Consider the following 19,709-nt stretch of genomic DNA (forward strand, 5'->3'; position numbering starts at 1 on the left):
GCCTGCTTGTGTGTCTATCCTGCTGGTTGGTGGGAGCTTCTCTATTGCTGTAGGACTCTGAACCTGAACCCTGATCATGTCAGATACATTGTTGCAGTACTGTGTCCTTTTGCCACATGAGCGCTGCCAGTCTGTGTTCAAAGTACAGGCTTGCTTTAAGGCCCGACTGAAATTTCAGTTTCAAAGAGCAAAGTGCATTTCACATACATCAAACCTACAGGGGTGAAAAGATTTAAAGTTTGTGTTCTTTAGAAAGCAGCCACAGCCCGAGTAGAAAGCCTGTCCTCTGCCAGCATGCCGTAGAAAAGGGCATTGCTCTGTAGGTGGGAGCAGGTGGTCTCTCTGCAGAGGTCTAATACATCCCTGTTGAGTTACAGTTGCCTAATCATCATTAATTTTAGCAGGAGAGGTGTTAGACCTCTGCAGAGAGACTACTGTTTCCACACAGAAAGCAGGGATGTTTCTGCTCAAGCTGTGGCTGCTTTCTAAAAAAACAACTGCAAGACTTTACACACCTTTTGTTCTGGTGCACCTGGAATGGATTTCGCTAATTATATTGAATTGGGCTTTAGGCCGGGCTTCTGACAACCTGGTACTTGTCCGGTGACGCATCCATCACACATACCCGCTGCTTGTTATACTTTATTTTCATTTAACACAAATAACACAGATAAAGTTCAGCCATAAATACAATATATGTCAGTGAGGCTGATGTATAAAACACAAAAGAAACAACGTTTGTGTGGGTAATCCAGCTCCAACCAATCAGATACTTGCTTTCACTCTCTAACCCACCCTAGAGGTTCCTGTGTTCTCATACACCAGCCTGAGTGTCAGTTATCAGTAGTCGGTCATATCATAGTCACAGTGCAGATAGGGGAAAGCTCGGGGACTACAAGGGTCAAAGGTAACTAAGCCAAACGGAGGGAACACAGGCCATGGTCCTCCGCTAATTCTTGACAGAGGCGACGATGATGATGATGACCACGAGGAGGACGAAGAGTCCGGTGGAGATGAGGCAACATTTCACCTTTCTGGCACGTCTCTGGAAGACAAAAGGGGAGAGAAAAATTATCACAAGATTACAATACGCATCAATCAGTTCATATACTAAATACATTGTATCCTCAGTCTGGTCCCTATACATTGTATCCTCAGTCTGGTCCCTATACATTGTATCCTCAGTCCCTATACATTGTATCCTCAGTCCGGTCCCTATACATTGTATCCTCAGTCCCTATACATTGTATCTTGGAAAGAGTATGGCACAACTGCAAACCTACCAAGACATGGCCGTCCACCTAAACTGACCGGCCGGGCAAGGAGAGCATTCATCAGAGAAGAGCCAAGAGGTCCATGGTAACTCTGGAGGAGCTGCAGAGATCCACAGCTCAGGTGGGAGAATCTGTCCACAGGACAACTATTAGTCGTGTTCTCCACAAATCTGCCCTTTATGGAAGAGTGACAAGAAGAAAGACATTGGTGAAAGAAAGTCATAAGAAGTCCTGTTTGTAGTTTGTGAGAAGCCATGTGGAGGACACAGCAAACATGTGGAAGAAGGTGATCTGGTCACATGAGACCAAAATTCAACTTTATGGACTAAAAGTAAAACGCTATGTGTGGGGAAAACAAACACTGCACATCACCCTGATCACACCATCCACACCGTGAAACATGGTGGTGGCAGTATCATGTGGTGGGGATGGTTTTCTTCAGCAGGGACAGGGAAGCTGGTCGGAGTTGATGGGAAGATGGATGGAGACAAATACAGGACAATCTTAGAAGAAAACCTGTTAGAGTCTCCAAAAGACTTGAGACTGGGGCGGAGGTTCACCTTCCAGCAGGACAACGACCCGAAACATCCAGCCAGAGCTACAATGGAATGGTTTAGATCAAAGCATATTCATGTGTTAGAATGGCCCAGTCACAGTCCAGACCTAAATCACATTGAGAATCTGTGGCAAGACTTGAAAATTGCTGTTCACAGACGCTCTTCATCCAATCTGACAGAGCTTGAGATATTTTACAAAGAAGAATGGGTAGAAATGTCCTCTCTAGATGTGCAAAGCTGGTAGAGACACCCCCAAAAAGACTTGTAGAGAAAGGGGGTTCTACAAAGTATTGACTCCGGGGGGCGCCATACAAATGCCCCCCCCCCCCCACACTTTTCACATATTTATTTGTATCATTTATCATTTTCCTTCCACTTCACAATTATGTGATACTTTGTGTTGGTCTATCACATAAAATCCCAATAAAATACATTTATGTTTTTGGTTGTAACATGAGGAAATGTGGGAAATTTCAAGGGGTATGAATACTTTTTCAAGGCACTGTAGAGGTAATGGAAGAGTCTTGATATAAAAGATTTAGAAGGCAGCCAATGATCACAGCGATGAGAGGAAATCTGTGATGTGCAATCACAGGACACAAAGCCGGGACATCGAATGAGACCCACCAACCTTGTCGCAGTGACAGTTCAGGGGGCAGAAATCTCCGCAAGTCGTCTCATCACTCCATAAATTCAATTTACAGCCAGGAGCAGACAATGTACCCAACCGGGGGAAGTCACATGACTGAGGGAGAACTCCGGGGACAACACAACGTCCAAAGATACATTTATAATATGAAGGGCCGATGTGCAGAACCTACATTTTTGGACGTTTGACAGAAAATCCAACGTGTCACCAGAACTGTCCTTCACCTGGAACCCAATCCTTCTGTCCTCCTCAGTGGTGGCTTTTTTTGGCCTAACATTTAGATCTACAGTATCTCACAAAAGTAAGTACACCCCTCACATTTGTGTAAATCATTTCTTCTCTCTTTTCATGTGACAACACTGAAGAAATGACACTTGTCTACAATGTAAAGTAGTGAGTGTACAGCTTGTATAACAGTGTAAATTTGCTGTCCCCTCAAAATAACTCAACACACAGCCATTAATGTCTAAACCGCTGGCAACAAAAGTCAGTACACCCCTAAGTGAAAATGTCAAAATTGGGCCCAATCAGCCATTTTCTCTCCCCGGTGTCATGTGACTCGTTAGTGTTACAAGGTCTCAGGTGTGAATGGGGAGCAGGTGTGTTAAATTTGGTGTTATCGCTCTCACTCTCTCATACTGGTCACTGGAAGTACAACATGGCCCCTCATGGCAAAGAACTCTCTGAGGATCTGAAAAAAAAGAATTGTTGCTCTACATAAAGATGGTCTAGGCTATAAGAAGATTGCCAAGACCCTGAAACTGAGCTGCAGCACGGTGGCCAAGACCATACAGCGGTATAACAGGACAGGTTCCACTCAGAACAGGCCTCGCCATGGTCCACCAAAGAAGTTGAGGTCACGTGCTCAGCGTCATATCCAGAGGTTGTCTTTGGGAAATAGACGTATGAGTGCTGCCAGCATTGCTGCAGAGGTTGTAGGGGTGGGGGGTCAGCCTGTCAGTGCTCAGACCATACACCGCACACTGCATCAAATTGGTCTGCATGGCTGTCATCCCAGAAGGAAGCCTCTTCTAAAGATGATGCACAAGAAAGACCACAAACAGTTTGCTGAAGACAAGCAGACTAAGGACATGGATTACTGGAACCATGTCCTGTGGTCTGATGAGACCAAGATAAACGTATTTGGTTCAGATGGTGACAAGCATGTGTGGGGGCAACCAGGTGAGGAGTACAAAGACAAGTGTGTCTTGTCTACAGTCAAGCATGGTGGTGGGAGTGTCATGGTCTGGGGCTGCATGAGTGCTGCCGGCACTGGGGGGCTACAGATCATTGAGGGAACCATGAATGCCAACATGTACTGTGACATACTGAAGCAGAGCATGATCCCCTCCCTTCAGAGACTGGGCCGCAGGGCAGTATTCCAACATGATAACCACCCCAAACACACCTCCAAGACCACCACTGCCTTGCTAAAGAAGCTGAGGGTAAAGCTGATGGACTGGCCAAGCATGTCTCCAGACCTAAACCCTATTGATCATCTGTGGGACATCCTCAAACGGAAGGTGGAGGAGCACAAGATCTCTAACATCCACCAGCTCTGTAATGTCATCATGGAGGAGGGGAAGAGGACTCCAGTGACAACCTGTGAAGCTCTGGTGACCTCCATGCCCAAGAGGGTTAAGGCAGTGCTGGAAAATAATGGAGGCCACACAAAATATTGTCACTTTGGGCCCAATTTGGAGATTTTCACTTAGGGGTGTACTGACTTTTGTTGCCAGCGGTTTAGACATTAATGGCTGTGTGTTGAGTTATTTTGAGGGGACAGCAAATTTACACTGTTATACAAGCTGTACACTCACTACTTTACATTGTAGACAAGTGTCATTTCTTCAGTGTTGTCACATGAAAAGATAGAAGAAAAGTGACTGAGGGGTGTACTTACTTTTGTCAGATACTGTATATATAACATAGGACTGCTGACCCGCTGCAGTACATATACTGAGGACGGGCGGCTCGTACAGGCACAGTAGCATATCTGTATGTTGCGGCTTTCCTTCTGGCTTCAGGGAGTGTATGCACGCCCCGTCCGCCGACTCTGATGCTGTGATTAAATGATTCATGGCCGGGACCTGCTGATCGGCTGTGTCCAATCACAGCCCAGAGCTCTGCGCTGCCAATCAACACAGAGCTCTGTACAGAGATAACCACCTCGCTGTTTTAGTAAAAACTCTACGCACATTACACACTGTTAGGCACCTCTAGATGTTAACCACTTTGCTGCTTGCCGTATAGCAAAATGACGGCGGCAAAGTGGTTGTGATATCCTGACCGGAATTCATGTGACGTGATCAGGATAACAGAGCCGGCTATCGCCTGCGGGGGCGCGCAGCGTGGTGATTGGAGGAGCTATGTGTCCGTCTAACAAACCCCAACTCCGATCTGTCAGAGGCTTCTTACCACGTGATCAGCTGTGACCAATCACAGCTGATCATCGCTTGAACCAGGAAGTGCCGGTAAACGGCTTTTTTTGGTTCACGCTGACAGGGAGAGTCGATCGGCGGCTCTCCCTGTCGGAAGGGGGAGTGTCCGTGCTGATAATCAGCACTTTGATTATCAGCACAGCCCCCATCAAAAGGTGCCCATCACCTGCCAGCCTGTCCCCCTCTATAAACGCCTGTCAGTGCCAATCAGTGCCCCATCAGTAATGTTTATCAGTGCCCCAAAGTGCCAATCAGTGCCACTCAATAATTCCCGTCAGTAGCTCATCAGCTGCCTATCCAGTGCCGCCTATCAGTGCCCATCAGTGCCACCTATCAATGCCATCAGTGCCGCCTATCAGTGCCCATCAGTGCCACCTATCAATGCCATCAGTGCCACCTATCAGTGCCCATCAGTTTTTTTTTTTCAAAATTGTCGGCCTTTTTTCGTTTATAGCGCAAAAATTAAAAAAAAAACGCAGAGGTGATCAAATACCACCAAAGAGAGCTCTTATTTGTGAGAAAAAAATTCTATAAATTTTTATTTGGGTACAGCGTGGCGTAGAGAATACCGAGGGGCCAGATGGTTCCCGGCAGTCTCTATGACTCTCAGAGGCCCGGGGCGCTACGTTATGACGTCACATCCAGCGGAAGTAAAGAATGCCGGGAACTTGGCAGGAAAGCCTGAGATTGTTTATTTGTTTTTTATCTCAGGCTCTCCAGCCTGGAGGAGGGACCCCCCCCCGATCTCTCCATAAAGAGGACCTGTCACGAACGATTCCTATTATATGGGATGTTTACATTCCTTGTAATAGGAATAAAAGTGATCAAAAAATAAATAAAAATTTAAGGGAAAGTGTAAAAATTAAAAAAGTAAAATAAAATAAACAATAAAAAAAAAAAAAAATGAAAATGCCCCCGTCGCTGCGTGCTCGCACACAGAAGCGAACGCATACGTATGTAAACGACATTCACACCACACATGTGAGGTATCGCCGCGAACGTTCGAGTGACAGCAATAATAATAATTCCCAAGATCTCCTCTGTAACTCTAAACATGTAACCTGTAAACATTTTTAAAGGGCCTATGGAGATTTTTAAGGTTTGGCGCCATTCCACGGGCGTGCTCAATTTTAAAGCGTGACATATTTGGTATCTATTTACTCGGCGTAACACCATACTTCATATTATACAAAAAAAATTGGACTAACTTTACCGTTTTTTTAATTCATTAAATAGTCCCCCCCCCCCAAAAAAAAAATGCGTTTGAAAAATCGCTGCGCAAATACCATGTGACATAAAAAGTTGCAATGACGGCCATTTTATTCCCCAGGGTCTCTGCTAAAAAAAAACCATATATAATGTTTGGGGGGTTCAGAGTAATTTTCTAGAAAAAAAAAAAAAGAGATGATTTTTCCATGTAGGAGCGAAGTGGCAGAATTGGCCCGGATGGGAAGTGGTTAATCAGGAGGCAGAAAACAAAAAAGACGGGAATATTGTAGCCAATCACATTGATGACAATTGTGGCTTTTGTGGGCACTCACTTCAATGGTTTCTGAGGAACAAAGGGCGGAATGTGTGCGATTAGGAGAATCCGGGAGACATCAATGGCGGCATATGTAGAAATAATAAACCGGATCTCGCCACATGTGTGCCGTTAGCTAGTTTGGCGCTCGCTGTCGCTGAATTGGAAGCGCGCTGAGAAACACCATCTGCGTCCTCGCCATTACAGGTGTACACACTTTCTTTTTTTTTTGGATTCTGGCAATTTATCCTCCCGGTAAGGTACAAGCGGGGAAAATGGGGGAAAGGGAGGAAGAGGAAGACCGCCATAAAGGACAGCGCAGTCTACAACTGCGAGAGGAGAGAAGACTCATGGGTAAATGTCCGCCTTCTGGGGCTATTACTGGGAGTTAAAGGTGATGAAAAACCCGAAATAAATGACATTAAATTTTTGGAAGACTGTTAGCAAATCGCCTTTGTTACCTCTCAGTGCTGCTGATCTCCTGAAGCCTTTTTGCAGCCACTTCCTGTCTACATTGCATTTCTCAGGGCAAGTTTGCTGGGGGGGAGGGGCAAACACTAGGGATGCAAATTATTGGCCATAAATAGGGTTAGGGCGCTTTGCTGATAGAAATAAAAAGCGCCGATAATGGCCACCGAAAACGCGCACTTGATTTTGCTGCGGTTTTACTGCATTTACAGTGCATTATTCATAGGTCATGTGACTCGAAAACCACTGAGTCATATGACATCCTCTCAGAAAGCGCCATCGCGATCTGTTACCGGCACGGCCAAGACTGATTAGTGTACCGGCTCTCTGCCAGCACCATGTGATCCCTGTGACCAATCACAGCAGGTCACATGACGGTTGTACACAATGGATTGGCTTCCTTTCAGGCCATCTGTTGTGCACAATTATATTGCTAGCTGTGATCACATGGTACAGACAGGGCCAATCACAGGCCATCTCTACCATGTGCTTAGCTTTGACCAATCACAACAAACTGAATGAATCAGTTTAATGCAGTAGAATGTTTGCTTATAGCAATGCACCGGTGTAAGCAATCATAATGTGAAGATAAAAAAAAAAAAAGAATGCCGATCATTTCCCCAGAGTAGTACAGTGTTACTATGGTAACGTTATAATGCTCTAGTCACAGTGTGTTAAAAAAAAAAAAAAAAAACATTAATTTTTTTTTTTTTTTCGAACTATCACCAGTCAGTGTCCCTGATCCCAGTTATAGGATCACGCCATATACTGCACTGGGGACAGAATGTAAAAAAAAAAAAAAAAAAAAAAAATTGTGATTTTTTTTTTTAAATGTCTTAATTTTCCAAAGAATTACAACTTCAAAAAAATATACCGTATATAAATTGTGATTTTTTTTTTTTTTTCAAGTTCCTTATTTATGACAAAAAATGAAAAAAACTCGCTATGTCTCTTACTAAATACTTTCCTACAGACTAAATAATATACAACGATTCGGGTTATTTTGACCAAAGAAATGCAGCAGAATACAGTTTGGTCTAAATTTATGAACAATAATTTATTTGCAAAATTTCATAACAGAAATGAAGAAAAATGTGTTTTTTTCCCCCAGAATTTGCATTTTTTGTTCGTTTATTTAGCAAAAAAAAACCCAGGAGGTGATTAAATACCACCAAAAGAAAGCTCTATTTGTGTGAAAAAAAAACAAGTAAAAATGTCATATGTATACAGTGTTACATGACCGCGTAATTGTCATTTAAAGTGTGAGAGCGCTGAAGGCTGAGAATTGGCCTGGGCAGGAAGGGGGTAAAAGTGGCCGGTATTGAAGGGGTTACTTTAAGTGGGGACATCAGGTGACAATTTCTGACAATTTATCTTCAGCTCTGAAAAGGAACCGAAAAGTCCATTTATGTGCAGAGCTCCATGTAAAGTAGTGTGAGGGTCAAATAACATCCTTGGCGTTGAGGCCACTGCTTCCTGTCCTGACCCCAGTGGTTATGTCTAAAGAGTCGGGATTGCCGAAACCTCAGAGCCAGGGGTTCCATCGCAATAGCGAATAAAGGCGGGGACAATGGGCATCCCTGTCAGACCCCCCCATACAAAGTCAGAGAAGGTGATAGGACACCATTCACCAGAAGATTAGAGCCGGGGTGTGCGGATAGAATGGAAACCCGTCTTCTAAAGTTGTCTCCAAAGTGTTTTAGTGTAGATTGTAGGAACGGCCGCTCTATGGAATTGAAGGCCTCGGCAGGGTCAAGAAAAGCCAAGGCACCCAATTCAGGAGAAATCTGCGTCAAGATCTGCGTCCTGCGGGTGTTTATAGATGGGGGTTTTCCAGGAATAAAGCCCTTCTGATCAGAGTGTATGGTGGAAAGAATTGCTCAGTTGGGTTTAATGGCAAGAACCTTACCGAGTACTTTAAAGTCAATGAATGTTTATTGGCAAATAAGAGGCACATTCCACCCGATTCTTATCTGGTTTAGGTAATAGGATAACCGTGGCGGTGAACATTGAAGGTGGGAGCTCGTTATGCTGGAAGGCTTCTGCATATACTTTGGTCTCGACTGGCAATAATATTGATGTATCACGTGTAGAACTCCAAAGCAGCAGTCTCCAAACCACGGCCCTCTGCTTGCTTTAATCTGGCCCTTCCATCCACTGATGCCACTGTTTCCTCATACTGACACCAACGAGAGGGCACTATTCCTCCCACTGACACAGATGGGACAGAATTCTTTCCTTTGACACCAACAACGGGGCATTGTTTCTTCCATTGATACCAACGATGGGCCACTGTTCCTCCCACTGACACCAACGAAAGGGGGCAATTCCTCCCACTGACACCGATGGGGTAGAATTCTTTCCATTGACACCAATGATGGAGCACTATTCCTTTCACTGACACCAACAACGGGGCATTGTTTCTTCCATTGATACCAACAATGGGCCACTATTCCTCCCACTGATATCAACAATGGGTCACTATTCCTCCCACTGACACCAATAGGGCAGAGTTATTTCCATTGACACAAAACAATGGGGTACTATTACTCTGACACCAATGGGGCACTATTCCTCCCACTGACACCAACGAAAGGGCACAATTCCTCCCACTGACTCAGATGGGGCAGATTCTTTCCATTGACACCAAGGATGGGGCACCATGCCTACAACTGACACCAACAATGGGGCACTATTCCTACAACTGACACCAACAATGGGGCACTATTCCTCCCACTGACACCAACAATGGGGCATCATTCCTCTCACTGATACCAGCGATGAGCCACTATTCCTCCCACTGACATCAACAATGAGCCACTATTCCTCCCACAGACACCAAAGATAGGGCATTGTTTAGTCCCACTGGATGCCAGGACATTTTCTACTCCTATTGGCCCTTGTCCGGCCCCCGTAAAGTCTGAAGGACAGTCAACTGGCCCTTTCTTTAGAAAGTTTGCAGACCCCTGCTCCAAAGGAATGCAAGCAATGTAGGTTGTATATTTTTTCTCACACTTGCTAGGGCGGAGGTAGGTGGACAGAAGACCTTCAGTCATAGAGTTGTTCTATAAAACATTTACTGATGTACTAATCTGCAATATTTCATAAAGAAGTGAGGCCATTGGGAAGGTCTGGGGCCTTATTCCATTTATTATCACTATAAACCATTGAGGGTTGTAATAAAATTTTTTTGGGGGGGGGGCTCATAAGATCCAAAAACAGCGGGCTGAAATGTCTGCTCTATGTCAAAGATTTTCCATAAACAAGTCCTACTTATACCGCACCACATCGGAACTCAACCACTCAACCATCAATTGCTCTGAACATTCGCACATACCTGACACGTATTTCTAATTAGCCCAAAATAATTAGTTGTGTATCGTCAGCGCTAACAGCTCGGTAATCATAGCCATCTATCAAAACTAGTCTACAGCAGGCGGAGGACCTATAGGGGGGCCTGGGTGATGTATGGATGAGGAACGTCTTCATCAAGGGGGGGAAGGAGATCAATGTTCATAACACACCGAAGTCAAACACTTTCATCAGGATTAAAGATGCCGTAAGAAAAAAACACAATGATGTATTTTGTGAGCACCGGAGGTGGTCAACAAAACAAAATAAGGGTTCCTTATTGCAGTCACTGGGGGATGAATCATGTGTACGCCAATGATGGGAGCTTTCAATCCTCTGCAGTGCTGGTTAGGAACCAAAGAGGTTCTTCCACGTGGTGCAAAATCTCTGTGTGATGGGGCTGATCTGAAACAAGCTCACCACAAATGTACCAGCCCAATGACCCAACCCAAGAGCCCAATGACCAAACCCAAGAGCCCAATGACCCAACCCAAGAGCCCAATGACCCAACCCAAGAGCCCAATGACCCAACCCAAGAGCCCCATGACTCAATCCAAGGACAGGCAGAAGTCTCCAATCTTCGGTGGTGCCCCTATGAAAAAAAAGCATCTCAGTCACCTTCTCATATCAACTGCCAGACATGGTGCACAGAGTACCTCTATGACCCCATTCCACACATCAGGGTGGACGGAGTGGAGGACAGGGGGCAGTACTAACAACATATGATGGGCCGGTGGACCTGAGTGGAGATACTTCAACATTCAGACATTGATCAGAGGGGGACCCACAGTCAGTGACACATACTGAGTAGTACATGAATGATCCCTATTGAAACCTAAGATCAGAGCAAATGGCAGAGGAAGGTCCTCCAGGACCATCTTTCTTTGTGGCACTAAGATGTCATGTGAATACATTTTGAATGTCATAAAGGACCCGGATGTTGGAAGATGTTGGATGTGAAGATGTGTCTAAATAAACCTCATCCTTTAGGAACACCCACCTTTCACCATGGCCACCAAATCACTGCATCGCCATGGTGATGGCTTTGTATGGAATACTTTTATTACCATACAGAAATCCTCCCCGACCACAAGAGGGCCAGTTGGTTATGTTTGCCCCCCAAGACCAAAACTTCCCAGTCCTCATCTGATGTGTCACAATATATCGTTTTTCAGAAAAGCTCCCTCTTTTATCGTTAGAAAGGCTTCCTTTCGCATCGATCAATGACTTTGCAGAGGCTGAGATGATACATAGATACCCCGCACTTCCTCAGCTAAAATCCCAATTTTGTCTCCCCTGTGAAAGTGGTGTCAGCTGCCCTGTTAAAAGTGTCCCCACAACACCTTTGTGCAAGGCAATAAACCAAATAAAGTGGGTGCTAAACACTCTAATAGCTTTAACTTTCCTTAACAATCACACAATTCTAAAGTGAAAAAACATTAACGTCCAATTCATGTAAAAAAAAGTATTTTGCTCCACACACAGCTTCTCCATCTTCACCCGATGTGAGTGTCCAGAGCTTCTCCATCTTCACCCGATGTGACTGTCTAGACTCGCTTCTCCATCTTCACCCGATGTGACTGTCTAGACTCGCTTCTCCATCTTCACCCGATGTGAGTGTCCAGAACTTCTCCAACTTCACCCGATGTGAGTGTCCAGAGCTTCTCCATCTTCACCCGATGTGAGTGTCCAGAGCTTCTCCATCTTCCCCCGATGCGAGTGTCCAGAGTTCCTACATCTGCACCGAATGTGAGTGTCCAGAGCTTCTCCATCTTCCCCCAATGCGAGTGTCCAGAGTTCCTACATCTGCACCGAATGTGAGTGTCCAGAGCTTCTCCATCTTCACCCGATGTGATTGTCCAGAGCTTCTCCATCTTCACCGGATGTGAGTGTCCAGAACTTCTCCAACTTCAGCCGATGTGATTATCCAGAGCTTCTCCATCTTCACCTGATGTGAGTGTCCAGAGCTTCTCCATCTTCACCCGATGTGAGTGTCCAGAGCTTCTCAAATTATTTATTTCACACTCTCCTCCACCACTGTACCCAATACTAGTGCTCACTCACCAGACACCCTTTAATACATAAGCAGGTCAACAGATGCTTTGTTTTGTTGTAAAGGAGACCACTTGACTCCATTCGGCTACCAGCAGGCTGAATCTCCAAAGATCTCCATCTCCTTCCCACATCACCAAGGGACTCACAAAACCAATATATAATTCTCATAGTGCAGTATTTCTATTGATGTGCCCATATAAAATAGTAATATAACTCACACTGTATAATGTCTTAGAAGGGCAGCAAAGCAATCAGCCCAACAATGTAATAGAGGAATTGCTACACCGCTCTGCTCTCACCCCGAGCTGCTGTGTGCACCAAATGCCAGAACTGACATCGCCGGAAATGAAAACCTGAAGTCTCGCCTCTACGCGTTTCGTCTATATAACATCCTCAGGAAATCTCTTCTCTCTCTTAGGTTGAGATGTTTTCAGTCTGCTGCAGGCAGGAGGAAGTTATCGGCATTCCTTTCCTCATGCGCGGTCACAGCATGAGGGGGAGAGCTGCTAACTGGCAAATAAGACCGGGGAGCATTTACACAGAAAATCAGCGCTGCCTATCAATACCACCTATTAGTGCTGTCTATCAGTACCGCCTATTAGTGCCAATCAGTGCTGTCTATCAGTGCCCCCTATCAGTACTGCCTATCACAAGATTTCGCATTCAAGTCAATAGGGGGTGTTTTTGCATTTAAGTCAATAGAGGGGGCGTTTTTGTATTGAAGTCATTAGGACGTGATTTTGCATTGAAATCAATTGGATGCGATTTTGCATTGAAGTCAATAGGGGGCGCTTTTGCAATGAAGTCAATGGGACACGTTTTTGCATTGAAGTCAATGGGACATGATTTTGCATTAAAGTCAATGGGACACCATTTTGCATTGAAGTCAAAAGGGGGCTTTTTTTTTTTGCACTGAAGTCTGAAGTCAATGGGACATGATTTTGCATTGAAATCAATAGTGGGTGTTTTTTGCACTAAAGACAATAGGGGAGTTTTTGCATTGAAGTCAATAGGGGGTGTTTTTTCCAACTGAAGTCAATGGGACACGATTTTGCATTGAAGTCAATGGGACACGATTTTGCATTGAAGTCGATGGGACAAGATTTTGCACTGAAGTCAATGGGACACGATTTTGCATTGAAGTCAATGGGACAAGATTTTGCACTGAAGTCAATGGGACAAGATTTTGCAGTGAAATCAATGGGACACGATTTTGCATTGAAGTAAAAAGGGGGATTTTTTTTGCACTGAAGTCAATGGGACATGATTTTGCATTGAAATCAACAGGGGGGGGGTTTTGCATTGAAGTCAATGGGACACGATTTTCACTGAAGTCAATGGGACAAGATATTGCACTGAAGTCAAGGGGACATGATTTTGCATTGAAGTCAAAAGGGGGCGTTTTTAAATTGGAGTCAATGGGATGAGATTTTGCATTGAAGTCAATAGGGGGTATTTTTGCATTGAAGCCAATAGGACATGATTTTGCATTGAAGTCAATAGGGGTAATTTTTTCACTGAAATCAATAGGTGGCATTTTTGCATTGAAGTTAATAGGGGGCATATAAACGTCGATCACCCTATTTCAGATTTTCGGGGGCGATATATCGGTGTTCCCTACCTGGAAGGGTCACACTGACACATTACTGAAGATAATGTATGGAAAATATATCTGATGACAGGTCCACTTTACGGGAAAAATGATAAACCCCCCCTCAATGATAGGATGATAATCGCTCGGCGGTTCCCGTTTCTCGCCGTGCCGCCATGTTGGACTCCACTAATCGCAGAAGCCAATCCGTGTCAATACAGACATTCTAAGTGGAAACAGTTTAACTGGGATAGATAAATTTACACTCAAAGCCGCTCGCTCTCCTTTTCTCTCTCCGCCACTCATCGCTTTTAAGGCTCCCAAAAAAAAAAAAAAAAATGCTCCATCAGCGGAAAATAAAATTACCATTTAGACGTGAAACGCGGCCAATATGAAAGAGCGTTATCAGTTTTTTTTTCGGGGACGACGACTGACTTCCTCGGATTAGCGGCGAATCCCTCATGAAAGAGGCAGCGCGGAATAAATTATTTATCCTGTAACTGCAGCTAATCAGCGACTTTGTTATCGCCGCTCCTCAGGCGTCTTCAGGCGATAAGCGTTTCGCATCCCCCCCTTATCCGTCCGGAGCCCCCGCCGTTCACGTCTGGACGCTCAGAAATTCGCACAGTTCACAGGCGAGAGAGGCGCGGCTATTGTCGGGCGCCGAGATGGAAGCAAATCATTCAGATGTTCCAAAACGGGGAACGTGAAAAAAAAAAAAAGTCCCTTGAAAGTCTCGCCGAGCGCCGGAGAGATTAGAATTTCCACATCGCCAGACAATTAATAATAATATAAAAAAAATTAAAAAGAAAAAAAAAAAAAAACTTTTTTTTTTTTTTATCCATTTACATAAAGAGCTCGCCAAAAAATGTACTGAGAGCGAACAAACGCGCGCCCGAACATTCATCAGATACGTTATAAAGGGAATCAGAAAGAAAAGCCGGGAGAAATATCCAGAAAATATATATCTTTTTTTTTTCTTGCTCGATATTCATGAGGTTTCCAAAGGTCTGTTCTAGATACACATTAAAACTCGGCATTCCCTACCGGGGCAATTTTTTTACTTTTTTTTTTTTTTTTGCACGTTTATAAAAAAAGAAATGCATTTTTTTTTTGCTAGAAAAGATAAATATTTTTGGAAAGCAGAGACCCTGGAGAATAAAATGGTGGTAGTTGCAATTTTTTTTTAAGATTTGTGCAGCTATTTATGAAACCCATATTTTTTTTATATATTTTTTATATTTTTTAGCTAAAAAAAAATTCACTAAAATGAATTTTAGTGCAAACACACAGAATATAATACCCAATTTTTGGGGGTAAAATATAAAAGATTGGGTTACATGGAGCACATAGATACCAAACACGTCAAGCCTTAAAATCGCTCATTCCTGTGGAGTTGCCAAAGATTACGATACCCAAAATTCTCCACAGGTGACAATTTAAACGTCTTTATAGGTCAACACTTTTGAGTATAACTGTGAATGACGGCCCCAGAATTATTCCTCTCACTCCATCGTTTGTGACGATACAGCGAGGAGAAAATAGTATTTGATCGGCTGCTGATTTTGTGACAAAGAAACGATCGTCTATAATTTTATTGGTCGGTTTATTATAACAGTGAGAGAATAACAACAAAAATTTCCAGAAAAACACATTACATAAAAGTTATAAATTGATTTGCATTTTAATGAGTGAAATAAGTATGTGAACCCTTCACATAACATGACTTAGTAGTTGGTGGAGAAACCCTTGTTGGTGATCACAGAGGTCAGACGTTTCTTGGAGTTGGCCTTCAGGTTTGCTCACATCTCAGGAGGGATTTTGTCCTCTTTGCAGATCCTCTCCAAGTCATTAAGGTTTCCAGGATGATGTTCTGTAACTCGAACCTTCAGCTCCCTCCACATATGTTCTATGGCAGTGGTTCTCAACTCCAGTCCTCGGGACCCACCAACAGGCCAGATTTTAAGTATTACCTTGGGGAGATGCAGACTAGAATACTGCAATCACTGAGCAGCAAGTGATATCACCTGTGATGTATTTCAACTATCTTGCAAACCTGGCCTGTTGGTGGGTCCTGAGGACTGGAGTTGAGAACCACTGTTCTATGGGATTAAGGTCTGGAGACTGGCTAGGCCACTCCAGGACCTTAATGTGCTTCTTCTTGAGCCACTCCCTTTGTTGGCTTGGCCGTGTGTTTTGGGTCATTGTTATGCTGGAAGACCCATCCATGACCCATCTTCAATGCCCTGAGAAGGAGGTTCTCACCCCAGATTTGATGGTACATGGCCCCATCCATCGTCCCTTTGATGTGGTGAAGTTGTCCTGTCCCCTTAGCAGACAAAACACCCTGAAAGCACAATATCTCCACCTCCATGTATGACGGTGGGGGATGGTGTTCTTGGGGTCATAGGACCTCCATGTATGACGGTGGGGGATGGTGTTCTTGGGGTCATAGGACCTCCATGTATGAGGGTGGGGGATGGTGTTCTTGGGGTCATAGGACTTCCATGTATGATGGTGGGGGATGGTGTTCTTGGGGTCATAGGACCTCCATGTATGATGGTGGGGGATGGTGTTCTTGGGGTCATAGGACTTCCATGTATGATGGTGGGGGATGGTGTTCTTGGGGTCATAGGACCTCCATGTATGACGGTGGGGGATGGTGTTCTTGGGGTCATAGGACCTCCATGTATGACGGTGGGGGATGGTGTTCTTGGGGTCATAGGACCTCCATGTATGACGGTGGGGGATGGTGTTCTTGGGGTCATAGGACTTCCATGTATGATGGTGGGGGATGGTGTTCTTGGGGTCATAGGACCTCCATGTATGATGGTGGGGGATGGTGTTCTTGGGGTCATAGGACTTCCATGTATGATGGTGGGGGATGGTGTTCTTGGGGTCATAGGACTTCCATGTATGATGGTGGGGGATGGTGTTCTTGGGGTCATAGGACCTCCATGTATGACGGTGGGGGATGGTGTTCTTGGGGTCATAGGACCTCCATGTATGATGGTGGGGGATGGTGTTCTTGGGGTCATAGGACTTCCATGTATGATGGTGGGGGATGGTGTTCTTGGGGTCATAGGACCTCCATGTATGATGGTGGGGGATGGTGTTCTTGGGGTCATAGGACTTCCATGTATGATGGTGGGGGATGGTGTTCTTGGGGTCATAGGACTTCCATGTATGATGGTGGGGGATGGTGTTCTTGGGGTCATAGGACCTCCATGTATGACGGTGGGGGATGGTGTTCTTGGGGTCATAGGACCTCCATGTATGACGGTGGGGGATGGTGTTCTTGGGGTCATAGGACCTCCATGTATGATGGTGGGGGATGGTGTTCTTGGGGTCATAGGCAGCATTCCTCCTCCTCCAAACACGGTGAGTTGAGTTGATGCCAAAGATCTCGATTTTGTTCTCCTCTGACCACAACACTTTCCCCCAGTTCTCCTCTGAATCATTCGATGTTCATTAGTAATCTTCAGACGGTCCTGTACATGTGATTTCCTGAGCAGGAGGACCTTGCGGGGGCTGCAGGATTTCAGTCCTTCATGGTGTAGTGTGTTATCGATTGTTTTCTTGGTGACTATGGTCCCAGCTGAGATCATTGACAAGATTCTCCCGTGTAGTTCTGGGCTGATTCCTCACCGTTCTCATGATCATTGAACCTCCACGAGGTGAGATCTTGTATGGAGCCCCAGACCGAGGGAGATCGATCGTTATTTTGTGTTTCTTCCATTTGTGAATAATCCCACCAACTGTTGTCACCCTCTCACCAAGCTGCTTGGCGATGGTCTTGTAGCCCATTCCAGCCTTGTGTAGGTCTACAATCTTCTCCCCGACATCCTTGGACAGCTCTTTGGTCTTGGCCATGGTGGAGAGATTGGAATCTGATTGATTGCTTCTGTGGACAGGTGTCTTTTATACAGGTAACAAGCTGAGATTAGGAGCACTCCTTTTAAGAGAGAGAGAGGAGAGTGCTCCTAATCTCAGATCATTACCTGTATAGAAGACACCTGGGAGCCAGAAATCTTGCTGATTGATAGGAGATCAAATACTTATTTCACTCATTAAAATGCAAATCAATAACTTTTTTGAAATGCATTTTTCTGAATATTCTCGTTGTTATTCTGTCTCTCACTGTTATAATAAACCGACCAATAAAATTATAGACGGATCGTTTCCTTGACAGTGGGGCAAACGTACAAAATCAGCAGCTGATCAAATACTTTTTTCCCTCACTGTATATAACCACTTCCCGCCAGGAGGACATCCACCAGTTTCAGTGGTTATACCGGGACGGTGGGTGCACCTACAGGCCAATTAATTAAATGCTCAAATACTAACTGGTTAGAGAATCCCCCTGTATTGGGGGCGCGCTGCGACACAGCTGATCACATGTACAGTACAGTGCCTTGAAAAAGTATTCATACCCCTTGAAATTTCCCACATTTTGTTACAACCAAAAACATAAATGTATTTTATTGGGATTTTATGTGATAGACCAACACAAAGTGTCACATAATTGTGAAGTGGAAGGAAAATGATAAATGATACAAATAAATATGTGAAAAGTGTGTGGGGGGGGGGGCATTTGTATGGCGCCCCCCGGAGTCAATACTTTGTAGAACCCCCTTTCTCTACAAGTCTTTTTGAGGATGTCTCTACCAGCTTTGCACATCTAGAGAGGACATTTCTGCCCATTCTTCTTTGTAAAATATCTCAAGCTCTGTCAGATTGGATGGAGAGCGTCTGTGACCAGCAATTTTCAAGTCTTGCCACAGATTCTCAATGTGATTTAGGTCTGGACTGTGACTGGGCCATTCTAACACATGAATATGCTTTGATCTAAACCATTCCATTGTAGCTCTGGCTGGATGTTTCGGGTCGTTGTCCTGCTGGAAGGTGAACCTCCTCCCCAGTCTCAAGTCTTTTGTAGACTCTAACAGGTTTTCTTCTAAGATTGTCCTGTATTTGTCTCCATCCATCTTCCCATCAACTCTGACCAGCTTCCCTGTCCCTGCTGAAGAAAACCATCCCCACCACATGATGCTGCCACCACCATGTTTCACGGTGGGGATGGTGTGTTCAGGGTGATGTGCAGTGTTAGTTTTCCCCACACATAGCGTTTTACTTTTAGTCCATAAAGTTGAATTTTGGTCTCCTCTGACCAGATCACCTTCTTCCACATGTTTGCTGTGTCCTCCACATGGCTTCTCACAAACTACAAACAGGACTTCTTATGACTTTCTTTCACCAATGTCTTTCTTCTTGTCACTCTTCCATAAAGGGCAGATTTGTGGAGAACACGACTAATAGTTGTCCTGTGGACAGATTCTCCCACCTGAGCTGTGGATCTCTGCAGCTCCTCCAGAGTTACCATGGACCTCTTGGCTCTTCTCTGATGAATGCTCTCCTTGCCCGGCCGGTCAGTTTAGGTGGACGGCCATGTCTTGGTAGGTTTGCAGTTGTGCCATACTCTTTCCATTTTCCGATGATGGATTGAACAGAGCTCCGTGAGATGTTCAAAGCTTGGGAGATTTATTTATAACCTAACCCTGCTTTATACTTCTCCACAACTTTATCCCTGACCTGTCTGGTGTGTTCCTTGGCCTTCATGATGCTGTTTGTTCACTAAGGTTCTCTAACAAACCTCTGAGGGCTTCACAGAACAGCTGTATTTATACTGAGATTAAATGACACACAGGTGGACGCTATTTACCAATTAGGTGACTTCTGAAGGCAATTGGCTCCACTAGATTTTAGTTGGGGGTATCAGAATACAAATGCCCCCCCCAACA

The 19,709-nt window shown here is 44.6% G+C and overlaps 1 protein-coding gene across 1 annotated transcript in view; it reads right to left on the reverse strand.

Moving 5' to 3' along the window:
- Window positions 1-629: 629 nt before the first annotated feature.
- TSNARE1 (t-SNARE domain containing 1) overlaps window positions 630-19,709 on the reverse strand; it is a gene marked incomplete in the record, with an annotated part of 405,182 nt that continues 386,102 nt past the window's right edge. Inside the window, 1 exon segment of the mRNA XM_073629371.1 lies at window positions 630-1,045. Coding sequence (XP_073485472.1) covers window positions 950-1,045 — 96 coding nt within the window.

This window comes from Aquarana catesbeiana, linkage group LG05 (assembly GCF_042186555.1).
Source record: "Aquarana catesbeiana isolate 2022-GZ linkage group LG05, ASM4218655v1, whole genome shotgun sequence".
In the NCBI taxonomy this organism is placed as follows: Eukaryota; Metazoa; Chordata; class Amphibia; order Anura; family Ranidae; genus Aquarana; species Aquarana catesbeiana.